This window comes from Pteropus alecto, unplaced genomic scaffold (assembly GCF_000325575.1).
Source record: "Pteropus alecto unplaced genomic scaffold, ASM32557v1 scaffold44, whole genome shotgun sequence".
NCBI lineage: Eukaryota > Metazoa > Chordata > Mammalia > Chiroptera > Pteropodidae > Pteropus > Pteropus alecto.
The window spans coordinates 3,130,577-3,152,590 of NW_006436812.1; the positions used below are offsets into that span (position 1 = coordinate 3,130,577).

A 22,014-nucleotide genomic window follows, 5' to 3' on the forward strand; every position below is an offset into this window, starting at 1 on the left:
TCATCCCATTACGACTCAATGAGTGAGGTAGGCACAGCTGTCCCCATTTCACAGATGAGGGAACTGAGGCACAGAGAGGTGAAGTCACCTGCTGGAGGTTTACACATCGAGGGGAAGGATGGTTGGGGCTTGAACCCCACCTCATCTAAATGTTAAGACCGAGGCCTAAACCCAGGGCCTGGGCAGGTCCTATTGCGAGTGGGTTGTTTCTGTCCTGGTCACAATAGGTTAATGAACAAGATAGATAAGGAAGCCAAGCCAAGGAGCTCCCAGCCCAGGGGTCCAGGGAAATTTAGAAGCCAAGAGCTCAGCAGCCCTTCCTTGGATTTTTAATTCCAAGCCTCAGAGGTAAGAAAAATGGCGTATTGATTGATGATATTCCAACATAGGCCCCAAAGACCTCCAGCACAAAAGGAGAACCGCAGCAGACACCACCGTCCATGACCACCTGCTGCTTCTGTGGCCCAGCTCCCCTTGCCCTTTAGCAGTTAGCCTTCCCCCATGCCGCTGTGGCTTCCGGTGGGGATATCGATCACAGGGCCCCAAGCCCCTTGGCTAATATATCCACAGGAATGAGCATGTGACTTGTGCTGGGTCAATCATAACTTTCTTTGGCTTTCTATTTAAAATGGAAAGACACTCTCTCAGCCTTAGAGATGGTGAGCACTGTGGTTGTAAGCTATGGGCTGCTGGCAGCCACTTCTCATCAGATGGAGGAGAGGATGAGGCCCGTGTGCCAAGACATTCAGAGCCAAGAGGCCTGGGAAAGGCCAAGAAGATGAGCACATGAGCCTGAGGACAGTGGGCTCCTGGATCCAGCCATACCTGAAACAAGACCCACCCTCAGCTATCCCAGTTACGGGAATCAGGGAATTCCCTTTGTTGCTTAAGCCAGTTTTGAGCTGGGGCTTTCTTGGGGGGAGGGAGAGAGAGAGAAAGGGAAATTGAGAGAGGGAACAAGCTCTCAAGGGAAGAGCTAAGCAGGCCTGAGGCCCCTCATTCCACCTGTAAAAGCTGGACTGCTGATGGCAGACCCTCCTCTCTCGAATCAGCAGATCTAGGTTTCAGTTGTCAAAAGCCATTTCTAACCCCAAGTCAAAGGCTTCTCCTTCCTTCACTGGGTGTTAGTCCTAGACAGTAAGTGTGCAGGGAGTGCCAGGCAGCTTACCCCAAAACGCTTCTAGGATAACACCTAGTTTTTAGAGGGAAGCTAAAAATTCATCTAAAGATAGCTGACAGTGTTACAAATTGCTCTCAGCAATAAATGCCTGGTGACATGGGAACAATTAGTTTTGAGAATGTTTCTAATCACCCTCCCTCTGTCTCTCCTGCACATGTGTGCACACACAACTTGATGCAGGATGCAGTATTGGATTTTGTTCCTATACCTGAGAAGCAAACAAAAAACCCACAGAGGTGGGCGAGGCTCCCTCCCTGCAGGGAGAAGGATGTCTCCTTTTGGCTCCAGGTTTGGGATTGAGGTGCATAGGGAAGAGAGCTTGCTCTCCTTGCTGTGTCGTTCCAAGCCTGGATGAAGGCGATGATCCCTGTGGTTATAAACCCAGCCCTTGGGCAAGGCCCAGCAACTCTGTCTGTCAGCCAGAGACCACCCCCAGCTGTAAGCAAGGCTATGAGATAAAAGTAATGTCCAGTCTCTGGGCCCCAGATTGGAGCCCAGGCAGCCTGCCAAGTCATTTCGGTGAGGTCCAATGCAAGTGAGTGATGCGGACTAGGCGTGGGCCGATAGAGAGGGGTGGGGACTGGTGTGGCCCCATCCAGGGTAACTGTGTTTGTCACCTTTATGAGGCAATAGTGGTTGCATTTTACCAACTCTCCTAAGTGCCTAAGGGAAGCCAGAAATCTTGATTTCTAGATGAAATGCCCCACGTTTAAAATCCCCCTATAAACAAAAATACTAAAGGCAGGCCAGATTAGACTGCAGGCTGCTACTTGGTGACCTCTGACCTGTTGCCTTTTTGGAGGCCCAGGGGAGGAAAAAAGAAATGTCTGTAGGCTCCAAGGAGACCCCAAACTCTCCTATGCTCGGGGAAAGTCTGTCAGTACTGGAGCTGGTTCTAGGGGTCAGACTGGACCCAGGATAGATGCAACAAAATCACAGCCTCCACCCCACAGAGATATCCTGATGCCATGTTGAGGTCCTAGATCTAGCCTCACCTGAAGCAAGCCCTGCTGGACGGGCCTGTTACCCACACCCATGAATGGTTACCCTTTTATGTAGGCTTCTTAACGACCAAAAAAGTCATAATGAAAGAACTCCCAGGAGAGAAAGAGACCTCCAGTGGGGTATAAAGGCAGCTGGAGCTGCTTCATCACTGCCTACAACTTAGCAGAAACCCTGTGCCTTCCTACCCTATTCAAATCAGGGTTAGGCCTTCCAAGCCAAGCGATAGGAAAATGGATTTCAAGTCCAGGGCAGGCTGCTCCCTACAGAAAGCAGAGCCTGTAATTCATATAACTGCTCACTGTACCTCTCTTGGGACATAGGACATCACTATGGAATCAGATGCTGTGGTGAACACCTGTCATTTCTGCCTGCCCAGTATTCTTTCCTCCTTCTTCTGGGGGGGACCTCAATATTCCTAGAGGCCCCTTGTGCTTTTCAGACTAGGTGGTTGGCTCCAGGGACAAGCATATGATCCAGGCTGGCCAATCAACAACTGCACCCCAATCTCCCCACACAGTGATTGGTCCAGATTCGACACAGGACCCTGCTGGCCAATCGGGGTTCTCCCTTCTCCAGAAACCACGATTGGATCTGAAAGGGCATGGGGCCCAGGCAGGCTGTTTAGGCTCAATTTTGGGAGGCTGGAGGAACTTTGGGAGAAAGAGGCTCTCTCTGCAGGAGAGAGAGGCAATGGGGAAGGCACCTGAGATGGAGGCCGTCCCAGGGAAAGCAGAGGCAGCAGTGAAAGGAAGGATGAGCTCGATGACAACCCTGAGCCCCCGGGCCAGGCAGACCTGAAGGTGGTCCACCCACTCCTTGGCTTTTCATTATAGGAAGCCCAAAGGAGATGGTTCTAACTTAGAGCTCCTGCCACATGCAGGCCATGAGCTGATTACTGCCGTCAGCTCCAAAGACCCTGCCTTTGGCAGCATCCTGACCCAGGCAGCAGCCCACATGGTCCCAGGTCTCGCAGCAAGATGGCTTCTGTTTGTAGACACTTTCAGACACTGGAGGCGAGTGTGCTGCCTCTCAGGGCTCCATCCTGGCTATCTGGAGACCAGGGAGCTGCTGTGGGACTGGCCGGAGGAGGACAAGGAGGTGGCAGCGCTGAGCTGGGAGAAGCCGCTGGTGCAGGATTCCAGGCTGGACATGGAGCCCCTGGGGAGGAAGGGAGCAGCACAAATGTTACCTTTTGGTGGAGACGCAGCCCTGGGGCCCGTGCAGCAGTGGAAAAGCTGGTGATGCTGCAAATGAGGCCCCAGGGGCCTTGCACAGGGCTGGTAACCACCCCAACAACAGAGGGCAAGTGCAGAGTGAAAAGCAGGTGAGGCCATGATGAGAAATGAAGCTAAAAAAAACCTCCACCCCTCCCCCCGAGCAGAGCCCAGCCTGCCACAAACTATTCGGGGGTTTCCCTGACCTGGGGACCCAGCATGGCCCAGAGAGCATCCCACAGCCTGGGGCGTCCTCAGCTCCATCTCCAGCCTCAGCCCCCATCTCCTTTCAGCTCCTCTGACGCCCACCTCCCCTTTCTTGGGACCTTAGCATGTCTGTGCCTCCTACACACTTTGTCTTGTTAACTCCCGCTCCAAACTTCAGAGCTTGGAACACTATGCTTCCTGGAGACCTAGATGTCTGTTTCCTTCTCTAAATTAGGAAAATTTTCAGCCGTTATTTCTTCAAATAAGCTTTATGCCCCTTTATCTCTCTCTTTTCCTTCTGGGATCCCTATTACATGAATGTTAGCGTGTTCGATGTTGTCCCAGGAGATCTTTCCGCGATGACGGACCTGTTCTCTCTCTGTGCTGTCCATTGAGGTGTAAAGTTAAGCTGTTCGTTTAGGATTTGTCCTGTTTCTTGAGGTAGGCCCAAATAGCTATGAACGTCCCCCTCTTAGAACTGCTTTCGATGCGTCCCATAGGTTTTGGAAATTGTGCTTTCATTCCCATTTGTCTCCAGGTATTTCTTGATTTCCTGTTTGGTTTCCTCTTTGATCCATTGATTGTTTAGTAGCATGTTGTTTAGTCTCCACGTTTGTTTTTTCCAGTTTTCTTGCAGTTGATTTCCAGTTTCACACTGTTGTGGTTGGAATAGATGCTTGCTACGGTTTCAATCTTCTGGAATTTATTGAGACTTATTTTGTGGCCTAATATGGGATTAGTCTTAGAGAATGTTCCCTGTGCACTTGAAAAGAATGTCTATTCAACAGTTTTGGATGAAATGTTCTATAAATATTAAACCAATCTATTCTAACGTGATATTTAAGGCCATTGTTTCTGTATTGATTTTCTGTCCGGATGATCTATCTATTGAGTTAAATTGGGTATTAAAGTCCCTTACTATCATTGTATTACTATCAATTTCTCCCTTTATGTCTGTTAATATTTGCTTTATATATTTAGGTGCTCCTATGTTGGGTGAGTAGATATTTACCATTGTTATATCCTCTTCTTAGGTTGACCCCTTTATCATTATGCAATGCCCTTGTCTCTTTTTAGTCTTTATTTTAAAGTCTTATCTGATATGAGTATTGCTACCCCAACTTTCTTTTTATTTCTATTTGCATGGAATATCTTTTTCCATCCCTTCACTTTCAGTCTGTGTGTGTCTTTTGATCTGAAATGAGTCCCTGGTAGGCAGCATACAAATGGGTCTTTTTTTAAATCAATTCTGCAAACCTATGTCTTTCAATTAGAGCATTTTGTCCATTTACATTTAAAGTAATTATTGATAGATATGTATTTATTGTCATTTCGTTCTCTTTTTTTTGGTTGTTTTTGTAGTTCTCTGTTCCTTTCTTATCTTGATCTCTCTCCTTTTCAGTTTACTGATTTTCTTTAGCGTTTTGTTTGGGTTCCTTTCTGTTTATTTTTTGTGCATTTTTTTCTTTTTGTAGGTTTGTGGTTACCATAAGTTGTCTATGTGTGTGTGTGTACACACAGCTGGACTGGGGTCCAGGCTTGGCAGCCCAGTGTGTGTGCGCCATAGCATCTTGGTTTTGCTTGAGCTAGCTCTGAGCAGGGCAGCCTGGTGTGTGTGTGTGTGTGTGTGTGTGTCTATTGTAAGGTGGTAGGTGTTTAAGATCAAACACATTTTAAAAGTACTACATTTTTACTCCCCGCTCTACACTTTGTTTTTGACGTCATATTTGAGATCTTTTTTGTTTAGTGTACCCCCAACTATTTATTGTAGTTATAGTTAATTTTCCTACTCTTGTCTTTTAACCTTCATACTAGCTTTGTTTATTATGTATCTGCCTTTACCTGTGAGATTTTTTCCTTTCATGTATTTTCTTATTTCTGGTTACGGCCTTTTTCTTTTCTGTTTAAAGGAGACCCTTTTAACATTTCTTGTAAAGTCAGTTTAATGGTGACGAGCTCCAGTAGTTTTTGTCTAGAAAACTCTTTATCTCTTCTTCAATTCTGAATGATGATAACCTTACCAGGTAGAGCATCCTAGGTTTTAGGTTCCTTTATTTCAGTACTTTGAATATGTCCTGCCACATTTCCTTATGGCCTGTGTAGTTTCTACTGAGAAATCAATTAATGCCCTTATGCAGTTTCCCTTGTATGTGAAAAGTTGTTTACCTCTTGCTGCCTTAAAATTGTCTTATCTGTAACTTTTGCCATTTTAATTACAATATGTCTTGGTGTGGAACCCCTTGGGTTTATCTTGCTTGGAACACTATGCTTCCTGGACCTAGATGTCTGTTTCCTTCTCTAAATTAGGAAAAATTTCAGCCATTATTTCTTCAAATAAACTTTATGCCTCTTTGTCTCTCTCTTCTTCTGGGATCCCTATAATGTGAATGTTAGTGTATTTGATGTTGTTCCAGACAGCCCTTAGATCATCTTCACTTCTTTTATTCTTTTTTCTTTTTGCCATTCTGATTGGGTGATTTCCACTATTCTATCTTCCAGGTCATTAATCTGTTCTTCTGTATTATCTAATCTGCTGTTGATTCATTCTAATGTATTTTTAATTTCAGTTATTGTATTCTTTAGCTCTGATTGGTTCTTTATTATATTTTCCATTTCTTTGCTGAACTTCTCTCTGAGTTCCTCTATTATACTCTCAAGTTTGGTGAGCACACTTATGACCATTTCTTTGAATTCTTTATCAGGAAAATTACTTATCTCCTCTTCATTAGGGTTTTTTTTTCCCAGAACTTTTTCTTGTTCCTTCATTTGTAACATATTCCTCGGTCTTCTCATTTTGTTTGACCTTTTCTGTTTGTTCTTATGAATTCGAGATAGCTATCTCTCAATCCTGAAAAAGCGGCCTCGTGTGTAAGTAACCTCTGTGTAGACTGTGTGCTGGGTAGATTTGGCAGGCAGGTTGGAGCCAGGATGGGCAGATGCAGTGCTGGGCCGCTGGTTGGCTGGGAGGAGCAGGCTGGGAAGGATGGCCCTTTGTATGCACATGTGTGTGGCAGCTCCCTATTGGTCTGACTGTCTGCAGCTGGAGTGAGGTCCACGTGGGGCAACCTGGTTCATGCACTGCTGTGCCCTGTTGGTCCCAGTGGAGTGGTGCCCTGTTGTTCCGGTTGTCCATAGCAGGAGCAGGGCCCAGGCTGGGCAGCCCAGTGCATACGTACCAAAGTGCTCTGTGGGAACCAACAGAGCAAGATCCAGATGGAGCAGCCAGTGCCTGCATGTGTGCATGGTGGCACCCTGTTGATCCAGCTGTCCACAGCTAGAGTAGGGTCTGGGCTGGGCAGCCCAGTGCATTCACACCACAGCATCCTGTTGGTCCTGCTTGAGCTAGCTTGGGTATGGCAGTGCCCTGTTGATCTGGTTGTGCATGCATGCTGCAACATTGTGCTGGTCCTGTTGGAGAGAGCTTTGCAACACTCTTGCCTTACAGGTTGGCTAGAACACCTGGATAGAGCTCCTGCCTCTGCTATGTGGGTGGAGGGAATGTAAACAATGGCCCTCACTGGCACCTCTGATCCCAAAAAGTTCCCTCAGATCCCGGAGAGTTTCATAATTCCCCAGCCATCTCTATGCAATGTCTCTTTGTCTCTCTGTCTCTGTCTCTGTCTCTGTCTCTCTCTCTCTGTCTCTCTCTCTGTCTCTCTCTCTCTCTCACACACACACACACACACACACACACACACACACACACACACACTGTCACAAAGCTCAGAGAGTTCTATAAGAGGTATACCTTTTGACCTGTCAATGTGCAGAGGCCTCAGTTGTCTCTCAGGAAGAATTGCTCTAAACGTAGGCGATTCTCCAGAGTATTTGCTGGAGAGAGCGAGTTCAGCATCCTCCTACACCTCCATCTTGGACCCGCCTCTAAAGCATTATTTTTAGACAAAAATTAACAGATACTTCACGAAGCAGAATGCAAAATCATATTAATTTTTAAAAGCTAAAACGCAAGACTTTAACAAACCTGTTCCATCTCCTCACCCTGTGCTTCGTTTCTGCTATTGAGCACTTACTCTATGCCCAGGTGAAAGGCAGGCTTCCCCCAACCATTTCATCCTCGTGAAAACCCCACAACATTGGGGCTCCAGTGGTCCCCATTTAAGAGAGGAAGTCTGAGGCTCAGAGAGGTGAAGTGACTTGCCCCAGGTCACACAGCAATCAGGAAGTGCTGGAGGTCTTAACCACTATATTTCTCTGTCTCTCTGAAAACATCACTTGGAGAAAGTTGTCTGTGAGGCACTATTCTAGACTGTTCTACAACAGTCCAAACTCTGTTTTATGGAATTCTAAGAGTGAGGGGAGGTCCAAATAGGAGGGCCTCAGACTCCCCCCACCAGTCGATCTGGTATGTTGGGCTTCTGTCCAGGGTTTAATTTGAGGGGAAGGTTCTGCAACTGAGGCGGAGTTTAGACATAGTGTCTGATATGTCGTGCTAAGATGCTGAAACACTGGAAATATTTAACGATTCCAGTGTCCTACCCCAGGAGAAGTTCAGAGGCAAGAAGGGGAGGTGAATGCAACGCTCTCAGCCCAGCCTGGCCTGGGGAGGCATTGGGGGCCCTTCCTGCCCAGGCTCCCTCTCCCAGCCCCTCCTACCTGAAGTCCTCAGACGCCAGCACCTCGTAGTAGTAAAGGAGTTTGCACCTGGGGCCGGGGCTGTGCAAGGCTGTCAGGACGTCCTCCACCACATTGCCAGGTGGGGCATGCATCTGCCACTGGAGCAGGTAGATGCCAGGCCATCGGGTCACGTGGGAGCCCTAAAACAGCAGCCACACCTGACTCTCTGGTCCTCCTGAGGACAATGCCCCCTTCTAAACCAGCCCACCAGCAAGTCCCTCCTCTAAGAGCTTTCCAAAGCCATCCTTGCTCTCTCTCCACTGTCACCCCCAAATCCCTGGCAGCCGTGAGCTTCCCTCTGAATCTGGGGGAGGGGTCAAGGTCTGAGGGCGGGGTGCGGCTGCAGGACAGCAGGGGTGTGGTTTAGTCAGCCATCTGGATTTGTTGGGCTTTTGTTCTGCTGACCAGGCTTCGCATACTGAGGAGTACCTGAGAAGGATTTGGGAGGGGGAGCTTGCAGGTGGTTAGAGATTGTTGAGAACCCAGAGAGAGAACAAGAAAGGGGGTATTAGCTGTTAAAAGAAGGATAACTTCAAGGAAGGGCTGCATGTTCAGTGGGACCCCAGGGGATGCTGGTACGCTAGACTCCCCATAGAACCTGCAGTAAGATCTGCAGTGCTCGCCAATGCTTGCATGTGTGAGTGTGCGTGTGCATATATGTGAGTGTGCATGTGAGCATGTATGTGTGAACGCATATATGCATGAGTGCATTGTGTGCTTGTGTGTGTATGTGTGAGTATGCATGTGTGAGAGCATGTATGAGTATAGGTGCATGTATGTATGTGTGAGTGTGTGTGTTTGTGTTCGGGGGCTGGTGATGGTCAACCAGCAAGCACTGGCCTCATGGTGGACATGAAGGTCAACAAGGGTAGCTCATGTTCAGTGTCACGTCCGCATTCTGTTCCCAGACCTACAGTTTCTGTGCCACGCCAGTTCTGGAACTTGACTGTGTATCAGAAACCACCGGAAGAGGGCGAGCATCACAGGTTCCAGGCCCCACAGCCAGAGGTTCTGAGTCAGCCTGCTGGGCATGAGCCCTGGAAACCTGCATCTTTGACACAAGTCCCAGGGGATTCTGAAGCTGGGGTCCTGAGTTATTCATCCTGGATATGCCAGGATCTGTCTTTCTCCCGCACTGTCCTGCAGGGTCTCTAAGGCTGAAGACCAGGTCCTATTTGTCCACTGCTGTGTCCCCCAGAACCCTGGCATGCAGTGGACACTCAGTCCTCCATGATGAGTGAATAAATGAAGCAAGAAATTCAAACCTGAATGCTCTCCCCTTCCCGGCAGACGAGGGGGGCCTCCACGCAGCTGTAGTCTGTGCCTGAGGCCCAGCCTCTGTCCGTCAGCTGCCTGCCGGCCCTGGCCCCAGGCTCCCCAGAGCCCAGCCTAGGCGCCTGCTTGGTGTGGTACAGGCTGAATACCACATCTCCTCGCAGGATGTCAAAGTCCCAGGTGATGACTGATTCCCCCTCCAGAATCTCCACAGTGACCTGTGTGGGTGGGAGAGGTCTGTGAATGGAACTCCCCACCCCCCGTCTAAAATGCCTGGGAGACCCCAACCTGCTGTGGGGGCTGACTCGCAGCCACTGACTGACTAACACAAAGGTACAAAAGGCCAGTAGGGCCACTCCGTAGAGCTCTGCACATCCAGTGCTCCCCAAGGGTCAGGCTGGGCTAGACTGTGGCTGAAATGGCCCCTGAGATTCTTGCCCACGTCCATCCTGCCCCCACCCCTCCTTACAGGTTTGTCCTAAGAGTGTGCCCTCAGCAAATCACTGGCATGAGAACCTTCATTTCAGGCTCTGCTCTGGGAGACCCTGACCTATAATGATACCCCAGCCCAGTGGGCCCTCCCAGGCCAGGCCCCAGCACCTCATGGGGGGCCCCTCGGAGCACGCTGGCCGACTGGTAAGTCTCTCTCCACTGGCACAACTGGTCAGATTGCTGCTGCTCCTCTTCCGTTAGATAGAGGGACTTGGGGACCAGCCCTCCTTCAGGGACGTTACACTGGGGAACAAAGAAAAAGGTGGCATGTTGGGGCCCAGCAAAGCCTGGGTGACCTATAGAAGAGTGCTCTGTGACCCCTGAAACCACATCTTTAAAAGCTACCCCTTGGTGAGCTGGGCAGCAGGCTTCTGTGGCTCCATGTAACCCCAGAACCACTACGATGCAGAAGGAACTATTATTCTTCATATTTCACAGATGAGGAAAATGGAGACTCAGAGAGGTCAGACCACTTGCCTAAGATTACAGAGCAGAAAGTGGCTGAACCAGGGTGCGAACCCGCATTTCTCAGGCCCCAGGCTCATGTTCCTTACCACTATGCTGGTCCTACAGGCCCATTTGCTAAATATACGTCATGCATACATATTGTGACAGGTGGAGAAAATGGGCAAGCTTGGCAAAAATCCTAGGAAATATGTTTTATAACCCCAAAATCATTCAAGCTTGCTGTTTGGTATTTCCGTTAGAGAAGGGGAGAGGCCTGCCCTCCCACTGCCAGATGAGATAAGACAGATGAGATAGGTCAGCCCTGCCTATTATCTCACTGCAGGGGTGGGGAGGGGGTGGATGCAATTAACGGGGGCCTGAGGCCACCTCTCCTGGAAGAGTCTGCCTGATCATCCCACCCCAGGTGGTTGTGGGTTGGGGATAAATCCCTTTGGGTACACCAGCTCTGGCTCCAGGGCCCAGGCCTCTGGGACATTCGAGTCACCTCCTTCTGCAGCAGAGGGTACACAGCCAACAGGTACACTCTGACCGTATCCTAACAACTTGTCTTGGATGTGGAATACAGGAGGGGCAAGCCTATGACTAGCCCAGTGGGTCTCTAAACTTCTAGAAACGTCTGTCTTGCTCACTGTGTTTGAAAGAGCCAAGGTAAGGCCCCTCCTTCAGGGAAGAGTCACTTCTCTTTGGGGCAGCTTTTTTTTTATTTTATTTTATTTTATTATTATTTATGCTTACAGCACCTGATCTTCCTAGGTGGTCTCCCATCTAAATACTAACCAGGCCTGACCCTGCTTAGCTTCCGAGATCAGACATCGGGCTTGTTCGGGGTGGCATGGCCATAGACCATGGACCGTGGCTCCACTGGAGCGCAAACCCAGGACCTTGTGTGTATAAAGCAGACGTGCTAACTGCTATACTATGGAACCACGTCCTGGGGCAGCTTCTAAAACAAGGCCTACCCCTGCACTCCCCAGCCCCTGGTCCTCGGACAGCCTGCCCCCTCCTGGGGCCCAGAGCCCCAGTCGCCTCACCATGCACTCTCCCCCGAGGAAGTCGGGGATCACTTCTTTATCCAGGTAGTCGACAAGGCCTCCAGGGCCCTGGTAATTGCTGCCGCTGTAGATGAGAAACTTCTGCCGGGTGTTCTCATTGATGAAGGGGCTGATCTGAAATGGGGGAGATGAGGCAAGATGGAAAGTTGTTTTTTTATTGAAGTATAATTCACATAACATAGAATTAACCATTTCAAAGTGGCTTTCGGTTCATTCACTGTGTTGTACAACTTTCACCATTATCTAATTCTAAGACATTTTTCATCCCCCCAAAATGAAACCCCACATCCATTAGCAGTCACTGCCCTTCCCCTCTGCCCCTGGCCCCTGGCAACAACTAATCTACTTTCTATCTCTATGGATTTGCCTGTTCTGGACATTTCAAATAAATGGAATCATGATATGTGTCCTTTTATGTCTGGCTGTCATTTAGCATGTTTTTGAGGTAGATCCATGTGTAGAGTTATCGATACTTCCTTTTTATGGCTGAATAATATTCCACTACACAGATGACTGTGTTTTGTATATCCCAGATGAGATATATTTCAACACAGAGCTCTAAGCTGCATGTCAGTTCGTGTTTTCAAGGCATCCTCAATTCTGGTATGGGGTCTGGATCAATAAATTGGTTGGGAGGTAAGAAGGGAAGGAAGGGGGGAAAGAAAAAGGGAAGGAGGGAGGGAAGGAAGGAAGGGTGAATGAACTGTGACACTTAGCATGGCAGGGCACAAGCCAATTCAGCAAAGAATGCCCCAGGCAAAAGACGAACTGGGAACTGGCATCCCACCTGTGTGGTCACTCTCCTTCGGCCACCTGGGAGGCAGTCGCCTGCTCCATCTGGCATGGCCAATGGGCAGGGTGGTTCCCTTACCCCCTCCCCACCTTGGTGACCCTGGAAAAAGCAGCTGCCACTGCAGGCCCCACCCCCACCCCATTCTGGCTTTCACAGCTCCAGACCGAAGGCTGTCCCTCCTTCTTGTCCCTCCAGCTCTGGGGTGGTCAGAGTTACTGAAGCGACTAGGCCCTGGGGGCCACTCCATCCTGCCCACACCTCTGTAAGCAGCTCCTTCATGTCACCCTCACCCCTCCATTTGAGTGAATCTTGCTTCTGGCCAGGATGCCGACTGACTGGCTCCCAGCCCCACCCAATGGATATCCTCTTAGGAAATCTCTAAACAGCAAGGAAACATAATTTTCACAAAAATCAGGATATTTTGGGATAGGAAGCTTCAGTAGCAGGTTCCTGCTCGTCTCTCCTGCAGCTCCTGCTCCCCCAAACCAGCCCTGATGGAGCCGCAGAAGCCAGAGAACATCTGGCCACAGAAGCCCACTCATGTGCTCTCCTGCTGACAATCCTCCAGGGCTCTCCACCGCCTCGGTACAGGTCCCGTCATCGCCACAGCCAGAGCTTGGCAGGTGCCGATCCCCGAGCATGCTCCCAGCCTCCTCGGGGCAGCTTGCCCTTTTGCTCCAGCTCCTGGGGATTGGTTTTTCAGTTCCTCCAAAGCGTGGTCCTGCCTCCGGGCCTTTGCCCATGCTGCACAGGTTGCCTGCCATACCCTTCCCTCTGCCTTTCCCTGCATGACTCCTGCTCCTTCCTCAGGTCTCGTCCATAAGTCACCTCCTCAGCAGGACCTTCCTCAGGTCCCCAATCCGAATTCTCCCCCTACATCACCCCCTGCCTGGCTTAGTCTCTCCAAAAACCCTGAATGTCCTCGTGCCCTTGTCATAGGGAACCATGAAGCATTTACTTGAGTGGTGTTATCCAGTTTATCTCTCCCCACCCCATGACAGTGAGGGGAGACACAATGGCTGGCTTGTGCACTCTGAATACCCAGGGCCTGGAAAGGTGCCCGGCACATAGTAGGTCCTTAGTAAAACACTGATTCCACTTAACTTTAAACTCTTGAATCCCCATCTTGATTGACCCTCTACTTACAGCAGCACTTCTCAGGCTTCCCTGGGCACTGAACACTCCCACACCCCACTACCCATGGCATTGGGTCAGTAGGACTGGGGCGGGGCGGGGCTGAGATTGTACCCAACCGTGGACCAGTAGCAAGGCCCCGGGGCAGTGGTTTTCAACTGCAAATGATAACCTGTCAGTGGCTGTGAAATCAATTTAGCACATAATGATTAGCCTATTTGTATGCGTGTGTGTGTGTGTGTGTATACATGCATGGAGGCATGCATGTGCCGGGTTGCAGCATAAAGTGTATTTCTCACTGTGGGTCGTGGGCAAAATGTTTTACAGTCTCTACAGTACAGGATCCCAGCACTCCCTGGAACCAGCTCACAGGAGTCCCAGGAAGCCTGTACAATTCTGGGTGTGACTCTAGTGATCACGAAACAGGACACAGGATACATAAACTGTGCTCTGTCCGTATAGTGAAATAATATTCAGACATTAAAAAAAACCAAAGTATTGACATAGACTCTGATGTGGATGAACCCGAAATCATTATGCTAAGTGAGAGAAATCAGACTCAAAAAGACTCATAGTGTTTGATTCCATTTATGTGAAATATCTAGACTAGGCAAATCCATAGAGACACAAAGTAGGTTCATGGTTGCCAGAAGCTGCGGGGGGTGGGGAGGAGAGCAGCTGTTAATGGGTATGGGATTTCCTTTTGGGGTGAAGAAAACATTCTAGAATTCGGTAGTGGTGATGGTTGCACAGCTCTGTGAATATACTAAAAACCACTGACTCATACACTTTAAAGGGGTGACCTTTGTGGCGTATGAGTTAGAAGAAATGACAGCACAAGTGGGTCGGGCAGCTCACAGCGGGACACCCTCCCACCTTAGCCTCCTGCTCCGGGATTTCCTTTTGGGGTGATGAAAACATTCTAGAATTAGGTAGTGGTGATGGCTGCACAGCTCTGTGAATATACTAAAAACCACTGACTCATACACTTTAAAGGGGTGACCTTTGTGGCGTATGAGTTAGAAGAAATGACAGCACAAGTGGGTCGGGCAGCTCACAGCGGGACACCCTCCCACCTTAGCCTCCTGCTCTTACCAGTGTCCAGAGCACCGGGAAGACGCGGGGGGCACGCACAATAAGCAGCCGGCCCAGGGTCTCGGGGTAGTTGTCCTCGACCACCTCAATCATCCGCAGGAGGGCCTTCACCCCCGGCCGCCACAGGTGCCTCATGTTGAGTCCTTCCAGGTCCACCAGGCAGGTCCAGGAGCTGCGGCAGACATGGAGCCCCTCACTACACCTCGCCCTGCCACTTCCTAACCCCCTCTGTGGGGAGGCAGGGGGCCAACAGACAGGGACGAATGGAGAGGCTCAGTGAGGCAGGGCTATGTACAGAAGGGGCAGGGGTCACAGGACACGCTCGTGGATCCTGCCACCATGGGGAGACCACATAGCCAAAAGGCCCAGAGTATGGACTCCAAGGCTGAGCACCCAAATTCGGGTGTCACCTTCACCCCTGGGAGCTGCATGACATAAGCACCTTCCTCGTTGGGACGGTGGCAATGACAGTAACAGTCCCCATCTCAAGCACTTGCTGTTAGGATTACATGAGATGGTATATGTAAAGTTCTCTGCAAGAACAGACACATAGCATCCACTCAATAAAAGCTAGTTATTACCACCGATTGTCGAAAAGATGCTGACGATGAAATAGAGCGTAAGTGCTAAGAGTACACACTCCAGAGACAGATGCCCTGGGTTCAAATTCCAGCTCTGCCACCTGCTGTGTGGCCTAACCAAGTTACTTAACCTCTCTGTGTCTCTATTTCATTAGCACCAATTCATTAGAAAAATGACCATTTTCCTGCAGCGGCTAGTCCCTGGGAGCCTCTCCATCACAGCTGCACCCTGCCCACACCACTGTAAGGAGCACCTTTGTGACACCCTGTCATCTGAGCCATTGGGGATAAGTTCCTCTTCTGGCTAGGACCCTACTGATCAATTTTCCACCCCACTCCAGTATATGAACCCTTGGGAAAGTGTCAAACAGCAAAGAAACATAATTTTCACCAGAATCAGGATATTTTGGGATAAAAAGCTTCTGTAGCAGATCCTGCCTGTTCTTCCTTCTGAGGGCTGTGATAAAGATGACACATAAGGTACTCAGAAGAACACCTGCTAGATAATTAAGTTCTATATACATGCTTGCATTATATCTTAACACTTATTGTTTTTGATCATCCATTAGGAAACCCTAGGACTAGTGATATTATTCAGAAAAGAAAAGGTTCAGTGCCTTTTGGGGCAATGCCACTGTGAATACTGGTGTGGGAAACTGAGTTCAGGCATAGAAGTCTGGGGAAGTCAGAGAGGGCCAGTGTGTTACTGGATGTCCCGTGACACCTGCGAGGACCTGCCTGGGAGACAAAGTCAAGGTAGAACTTGGGGTGGGAGAGCCAGTCTCAAAAAGCCAAGGCCAGGAGGCTGTATGGCCTGGAAAATAAAGTCCTTGAACCTGAGCCAGACGGGAACAGTTTCTAATTCTAGCTCTGCCAATAAATCACTAAGCAACCTTAGATGACCATTGCCACTCTAAGCCTCAGCTTCTTCCTCCATAAAGAACAGGACGACAATCCCTGCTTCATAGGATCATTGCGAGAATTAAGTGAGGACATTTCTGTGAAGCGCCCAGCACGCTGCCTGGCACAGTATCCATGCTCAGTTTGGGGAATTTGTTCCCGGCGAGGTTCTTGCCTGATGGGGCGGCCATACTGTTTGGTGTTCCCTTCACACCGCCTCTGTCCTTCTTCATTGACAGAAAGAACCTGGAAGGTAGAGAATATGCTGGTGAACATTCCTTTGGCTTCTACACCTGCAGGCAGCCCCAGGGGCTCCAGGAAGTGGGGACCCTGACTCACGTGCTGTAGCAGTGCCTCCTCCCCCATGGCCTTCATCAAGCCTTTGGTGTCCATGTGGCCCAGGCGCAAGATGTACAGCGGGCGGCCATCTTTGCAAAGAGAAGGGGCGTTATTTAGTGAAGGCGTCTCCAACCCCCGGGCCACATACCAATACCAGTCCGTGGCCCCTTAGGAACCAGGCCTCACAGCAGTGGGTGAGCAGAGAAACTTCATCTATATTTGCAGCCACTCCCCAGCGCTAGCATCACCTCCTCAGCTCTACCTCAGATCACCAGACCTTAGATTCTCACAGGAGCACCAGTCCCTGGTGCCAAAAAGGTTGAGGACTGCTGATTCAGCGGATGCTCGTGGGAGGGCAGGTCAAAGCCTCCATGAGAACTTACCCTCCTTGGAGAAAGAGTAGCCAGGCTGTGGCTCACCGAGCTTCAACCCTGCCTTATCTACTAACACCCTGCCTGCTCCCAAGAGGGGCTGACACCATTTATGGTGAAAGAAACAGGAGAAGTGTTAAAAAATTTACACCATTAAGGAAACTGAGTGAGGAGCTCGTGGGAACTCTCTGTATAATCTTAGCAACTTTTCTGAAAACCTAAAACTTCTAACATTAAAAGTTTTTTAAAAAAAAATTTTTTTTTAAGAGGATAATAAACTACATAATGAAGGAGTATGGAGAGAACAAGTAAAAGTTGGCTCTTAGCTTTCTGTCAGCTAAAGCAAAAAGGGAAAATAAGGAATTACATATTAACACAGCTGACTCTCGTTATTTGCAGCAATTCTATGATGTCACCTCAAACACCGAATTGGCAAATATTGAACCACTGCTTCTAAGAAAAACAGAGTTAGGGATCTGCGAGCCGCTTAGTAGTAACATTTTTGTCAACCAGGCAATACGAAAACCTTGTTTTATGTGTGCTTCTATTTAAGGACACCTTATTTAATATATATTGTTGACTCATTAACATTGAACTCAGGGCCAGCAGCACTGAAACGCATGTCTGAACAAGCCGATCTAACAGACATTTTCTCCAAAAGGCACATCACAGCCTCCTTGCACTTAGGAACCCTAGACAGCACTTCTGCACGACGCTTGGGGACCATTCTACACAGCAAAATAACCAACAAAAAGCACACGCACAAAATGTGGCACTAAGCAGACTGCAAAAGGGACACGTGTTCCCAGTGTGAGAGCTGAAACAAGGAGGCAGAAGGACATCTCATTCAACCTCAGTTGGGGACATGCAGGTTGGGCACCTCAGCGTTTTTGCCACTCTGTGCTCATCCGTGAATGACCACGAAAGCATCCTGAGTATTGATTTGGGGGCTATAAGTAAATTTCAGTGAGAAGGCAAATTCGCAAATATGCAATATATGAATAACGAGGATTAACTGTATGTATATTAAAAGAAAGTGTCCCAACCAGTTCTTCAGGAGAGTCAAGCATTTGCCCTAATCAGTATACAGTTGACCCTTGAATAACAGGTTTGAACTGTGTGGTTCCACTTATTTGCAGATTTTTTCAATAAGTAAACAGTCAGCCCTCTGTATCCCTTGGTTTCACATCTACAGATTCAACCAACCGCCAGTCAATGATCTGGGAATCTGCAGATGTATATGCCTTGTTCTACACCATTTTATATAAGGGACTTGAGCATCCACGGATTTTGAATCTCGGGGGATTCTGGAAACAATTCTCCATGGATACAAAAGGACGAGCATAGTTAAGTTTTTGGAGAGTCAGAAGTTATAAGTGGATTTGCGACTGCGTAGGGGTTTGGCGCCCCTAACCCCAACATAATTCAAGAGTCAACTGTTATGAATTTTTACATAAAAGACATTGAAAACCGTAATAGGCACTGGCTTCAATGGCAATTTAATAAAAAAAAAAATCCAAAGATCTTTATAGTGTGTTGAATAACATTCCCCCCAAATTCACATCACCCATAATTTCACAATGTGGCCTTATTTGGAAATAGGGTCTTCGGGGAGGTAATTATTTAAAGATCTAGAGATGAAATCATACTGGATCATACCACATCCAATGACCTGGGGTCTTTATAAGGGGAGAGCACACTGAGAGATACAGAGAGAGGAAGGCCATGTGAAGATGCAGGCAGAGACTGGAATGATGCTGCCAAGCCAAGGAACGCCTGGGGCCACCAGAAGCTGGAAAAAGCAAGGAAGGATTCCCTCCTAGAGCCTTCACAGGGATCATGGCCTTGCTGACACCTTGATTTCAGATTTCTGGCCTCCAGAACTGGAAAGAAATAAACTTCTGTCACTTTAAACCACCCAGTGTGTGGTGATTTGCTATGGCAGCCCCAAGACACTAACGCGGTATTCACTTTAAGCCCAGCTCTGCCTTCCTGGGCTGGGCTGTCACCTCAAAGTCATCTCCAGATGCTTGGGAGAATCAAAAGGAAAAATAAGCAGCATGGAAAGTGGCAATTGAAGCATATTCAGGAGTGACTGAAGGTACGCACCTATGTCCTGGTAGTGCCAGCCCCCCGCAAAGAACTCCTCCAGGAGGGCGGGTGGGCACCAGGTCTGAAGGAGGAGATCCACCTGGTGCTGCTTTCGCCAGCTCAAGGACTGGCACAGCATCTCCCGGGCCCTGTCCAGGTGGAAGTCACGAGCCCGCAGGAACCGAAGGATGTGCTGATCTTTGGGAATCTGAGAGAAGGAGAAGGAGCAGCCTCAATAGATGAAATTATGGAAACTGAGTCTCCTGTCTCATCTAAAAATATTTAGCAGGAGAAAGGACCATATATGTCCACAAGCCAAGGACTGCCGCAGTCACCAAAAGCCAGGAGAGACATGAACCAGATTCTCCCGCAGAGCTTCTTGAAGGAACTAACCCTGCCAACACCTTAATCTCAGACATCTGGCCTCTAGAACTGGGAGAGAATACATTTCTGTTGTTTTAAGCCTCCCAGTGTGTGGCATTTTGTTTCAGCAGCCCAAGGAAAGTAATACACCCTTCTTAACAGTTTGTTATATGAGCTGATAAATCCCTCTTTTTTTGACTCGTTGATTCATGCTGCTTTCCTGCCTCAAATAACCTAAATAGCTGAGGTGACAAGCTAAGACCCTATCAGCTCTCCTTTTCCTCAGGCAAATATCAACAGTCTCGGGAAAGCCACTCCCATTCAAAAGTGCCCTTTTTTGAGTATTTATTCTGAGCCAGACATGGTTCTAAGCACTTTATGAGGATTGTCCCTTTAATTTGCTCTTGGAGGTATATGCTAACGTTATTTCCATTTTACAGATGGAAACAGGAAGACAGGTTACATCATAGCCCAACACTCTTTTGTCTGCTCCCCAGGGTAAGAGGAGGAGAGCTGGAGAGGAAGGGTCAGCGACTCATGAATAAGCAAGAAGTTCTTATTCAATAGAGTCAAAGGTCAAGTCCATGCTTTGGACCTACATGCATGGTGGACATTCATGTTATGAGGCTTTGAGTCTAAAGGCAAAATCCACATGCTGTCAAAAATCAACCTTTGCAAGTCATTAAATCTCTTAGAAAAAAACACGGTCTTGTGACCATAGGGCTATATATCATTAGGTCTCAAGCGGGGGTGACTGCCCCACAGAGTACATTTGTCTGGAGCCATTTTTGATTGTCACACCTGAGAGAGAAGAGCTCGTAGCATCTAGTGGGTGGAGGCCAGCGAGGCTGCTCAACTCGCTACAGTGCACAGGATAGCCCCCATCACAAAGAACTGTCCAGCCTCAAATGTTAACAGTGCCAAATCAGTGATGATGCACGGCATGTGTTATAGATACAAAAGACAGTATATAACGAAAAAAAAAGGCAAAATCTAAGTGTCCAGTATTGCTAATTACACAGACTTATTTCCCTGGCTCCTTCTCCCCAGTGCCTGAGGCTGGGCAGCTCTGACTGCGCATCTGCCCCCGCGGGCCCCTGCCCCGCAGCACGGCATGTGTTATAGATACAAAAGACAGTATATAACGAAAAAAAAAGGCAAAATCTAAGTGTCCAGTATTGCTAATTACACAGACTTATTTCCCTGGCTCCTTCTCCCCAGTGCCTGAGGCTGGGCAGCTCTGACTGCGCATCTGCCCCCGCGGGCCCTAGCCCTGCACCCACCTTGCCTTTGTGGTTCTCCTGCAACCAGCGCCGAAGCTGGATCAGGCAGCTCTCCTGCATAGGCGTGAGCTGGCCCAGGCACCTCTCAATGTAGTCTGCATCCAGCTTGTCCCCTGGAGGAGAAGAAGGAGGGCTTCAGGACAAAAGTGAGATGCTGCGTCTCTTCACCATGTGGTCTGTCTACCCTTTCTGGAACCCTCACATTACTGGGTACCTCGAATCTGAAATGTCGTTCCAAGCCACATGGTGGCCCTTTCACCAGACAACAGCCACGTGGGCTCCAGATCCTCTTGTCTTTCTGACCCACGTCCAAGGGAAGTGCCGGAGCAAGCCTAGGTCTCACCGTGGCAAGCGACGTATCCCTTTGACCCTCAGAAATGTCCCATCCTCTGAAGGTTTTTGTCCATCTCCCACCCCTTCAACTTGGTAACCATCAGCTCGTTCACTATATCTATAGGCCTGTTCCTATTGTATTTTGTTTATTCATTTGTTTTGTTTTGTTTTAGATTCCACATATAAGTGAAATCATGCAGTATTTGTCTCTCTGTCTGGCTTATTTCACTTAGCATAATATCTTCTAGGTCCACCCATGTTGTCACAGATGGCAAGATCTCATTCTTTTTTGCTGAACAAGATTCCATTGTGTGTATATGTGTGTATACATGTGTGATATACACACACACATATATACCATATCTTCTTTATCTGTTCATCTATTGATAGATATCTTGGCTATGTAATAATGCTGAAATGAACACAGAATGCATATATCTTTTTAAATTAGTTTTTTTGCTTTCTTGGGATAAATATCCAGAAGTGAAATTGCTGGATCATATGGCAGCTCTTTTTAACATTTTCAAGGAACTTCCATACTGTTTTTCATAGTGGCTACACCAATTTACATTCTCACCAACAATGTACAAGGGTTCCTTTTTCTCCACATCTTCGCCAACACTTGTTATTTGTTGATTTATTGATGATAGGTGTGAAGTGATATGTCATTATGATTTTAATTTGTATTTCCTTGATGATTAGTGATGCTGAGCATCTTTTCATATGTTGACTTTTACCATCTGCATGTCCTCTTGGGAGAAATCTCTATTCAGGTCCTCCGCCCATTTATTAAATTGACTTGTTTGGTTGTTTTTTGGTGTTAAGTTATATGAGATCCTTATATATTTTGGATATTAACCCCTTATTGGATATATCATTGGTGAATATTTTCTCCCATTCAATAGGTTTTCTTTTCATTTTGTTGATGGTTTTCCTCGCTGTGCAAAAACTTTTTAGTTTAATGCAGTCCCATTTATTTTTTCTTTTGTTTTCCTTGCCTAAGGAGACATATCCAAAAATATATTGCCAAGACCAATGTCAGAGAGTTTACTGCCTATGTTTTCTTCTAAGAGTTTTATGGTTTTGGGTCTTACATTTAAGTCTTTAATCTATTTGAGTATCGTGCTCACTTCAGCAGCACATATACTAATCTATTTGACTATATTTTTGTGTATGGTGTAAGAAAGTAGTCCAATTTCATTT

At 48.0% G+C, this 22,014-nt stretch overlaps 1 protein-coding gene across 1 annotated transcript in view; it reads right to left on the bottom strand.

Annotated features, from left to right (window-relative positions):
* Nucleotides 1-3,231: 3,231 nt before the first annotated feature.
* The window catches only part of SEC14L5 (SEC14 like lipid binding 5), a 41,484-nt gene continuing 22,701 nt past the window's right edge, over nucleotides 3,232-22,014 (bottom strand). The window contains exons 6-15 of the mRNA XM_025048450.1: nucleotides 20,479-20,591; nucleotides 18,851-19,040; nucleotides 16,371-16,459; nucleotides 16,207-16,277; nucleotides 14,551-14,722; nucleotides 11,508-11,642; nucleotides 10,117-10,251; nucleotides 9,507-9,734; nucleotides 8,221-8,381; nucleotides 3,232-3,343 (exon numbers count right to left, since the gene is read on the bottom strand). Coding sequence (XP_024904218.1) covers nucleotides 3,232-3,343; nucleotides 8,221-8,381; nucleotides 9,507-9,734; nucleotides 10,117-10,251; nucleotides 11,508-11,642; nucleotides 14,551-14,722; nucleotides 16,207-16,277; nucleotides 16,371-16,459; nucleotides 18,851-19,040; nucleotides 20,479-20,591 — 1,406 coding nt within the window. The remainder of the gene's footprint in view (nucleotides 3,344-8,220; nucleotides 8,382-9,506; nucleotides 9,735-10,116; nucleotides 10,252-11,507; nucleotides 11,643-14,550; nucleotides 14,723-16,206; nucleotides 16,278-16,370; nucleotides 16,460-18,850; nucleotides 19,041-20,478; nucleotides 20,592-22,014) is intronic.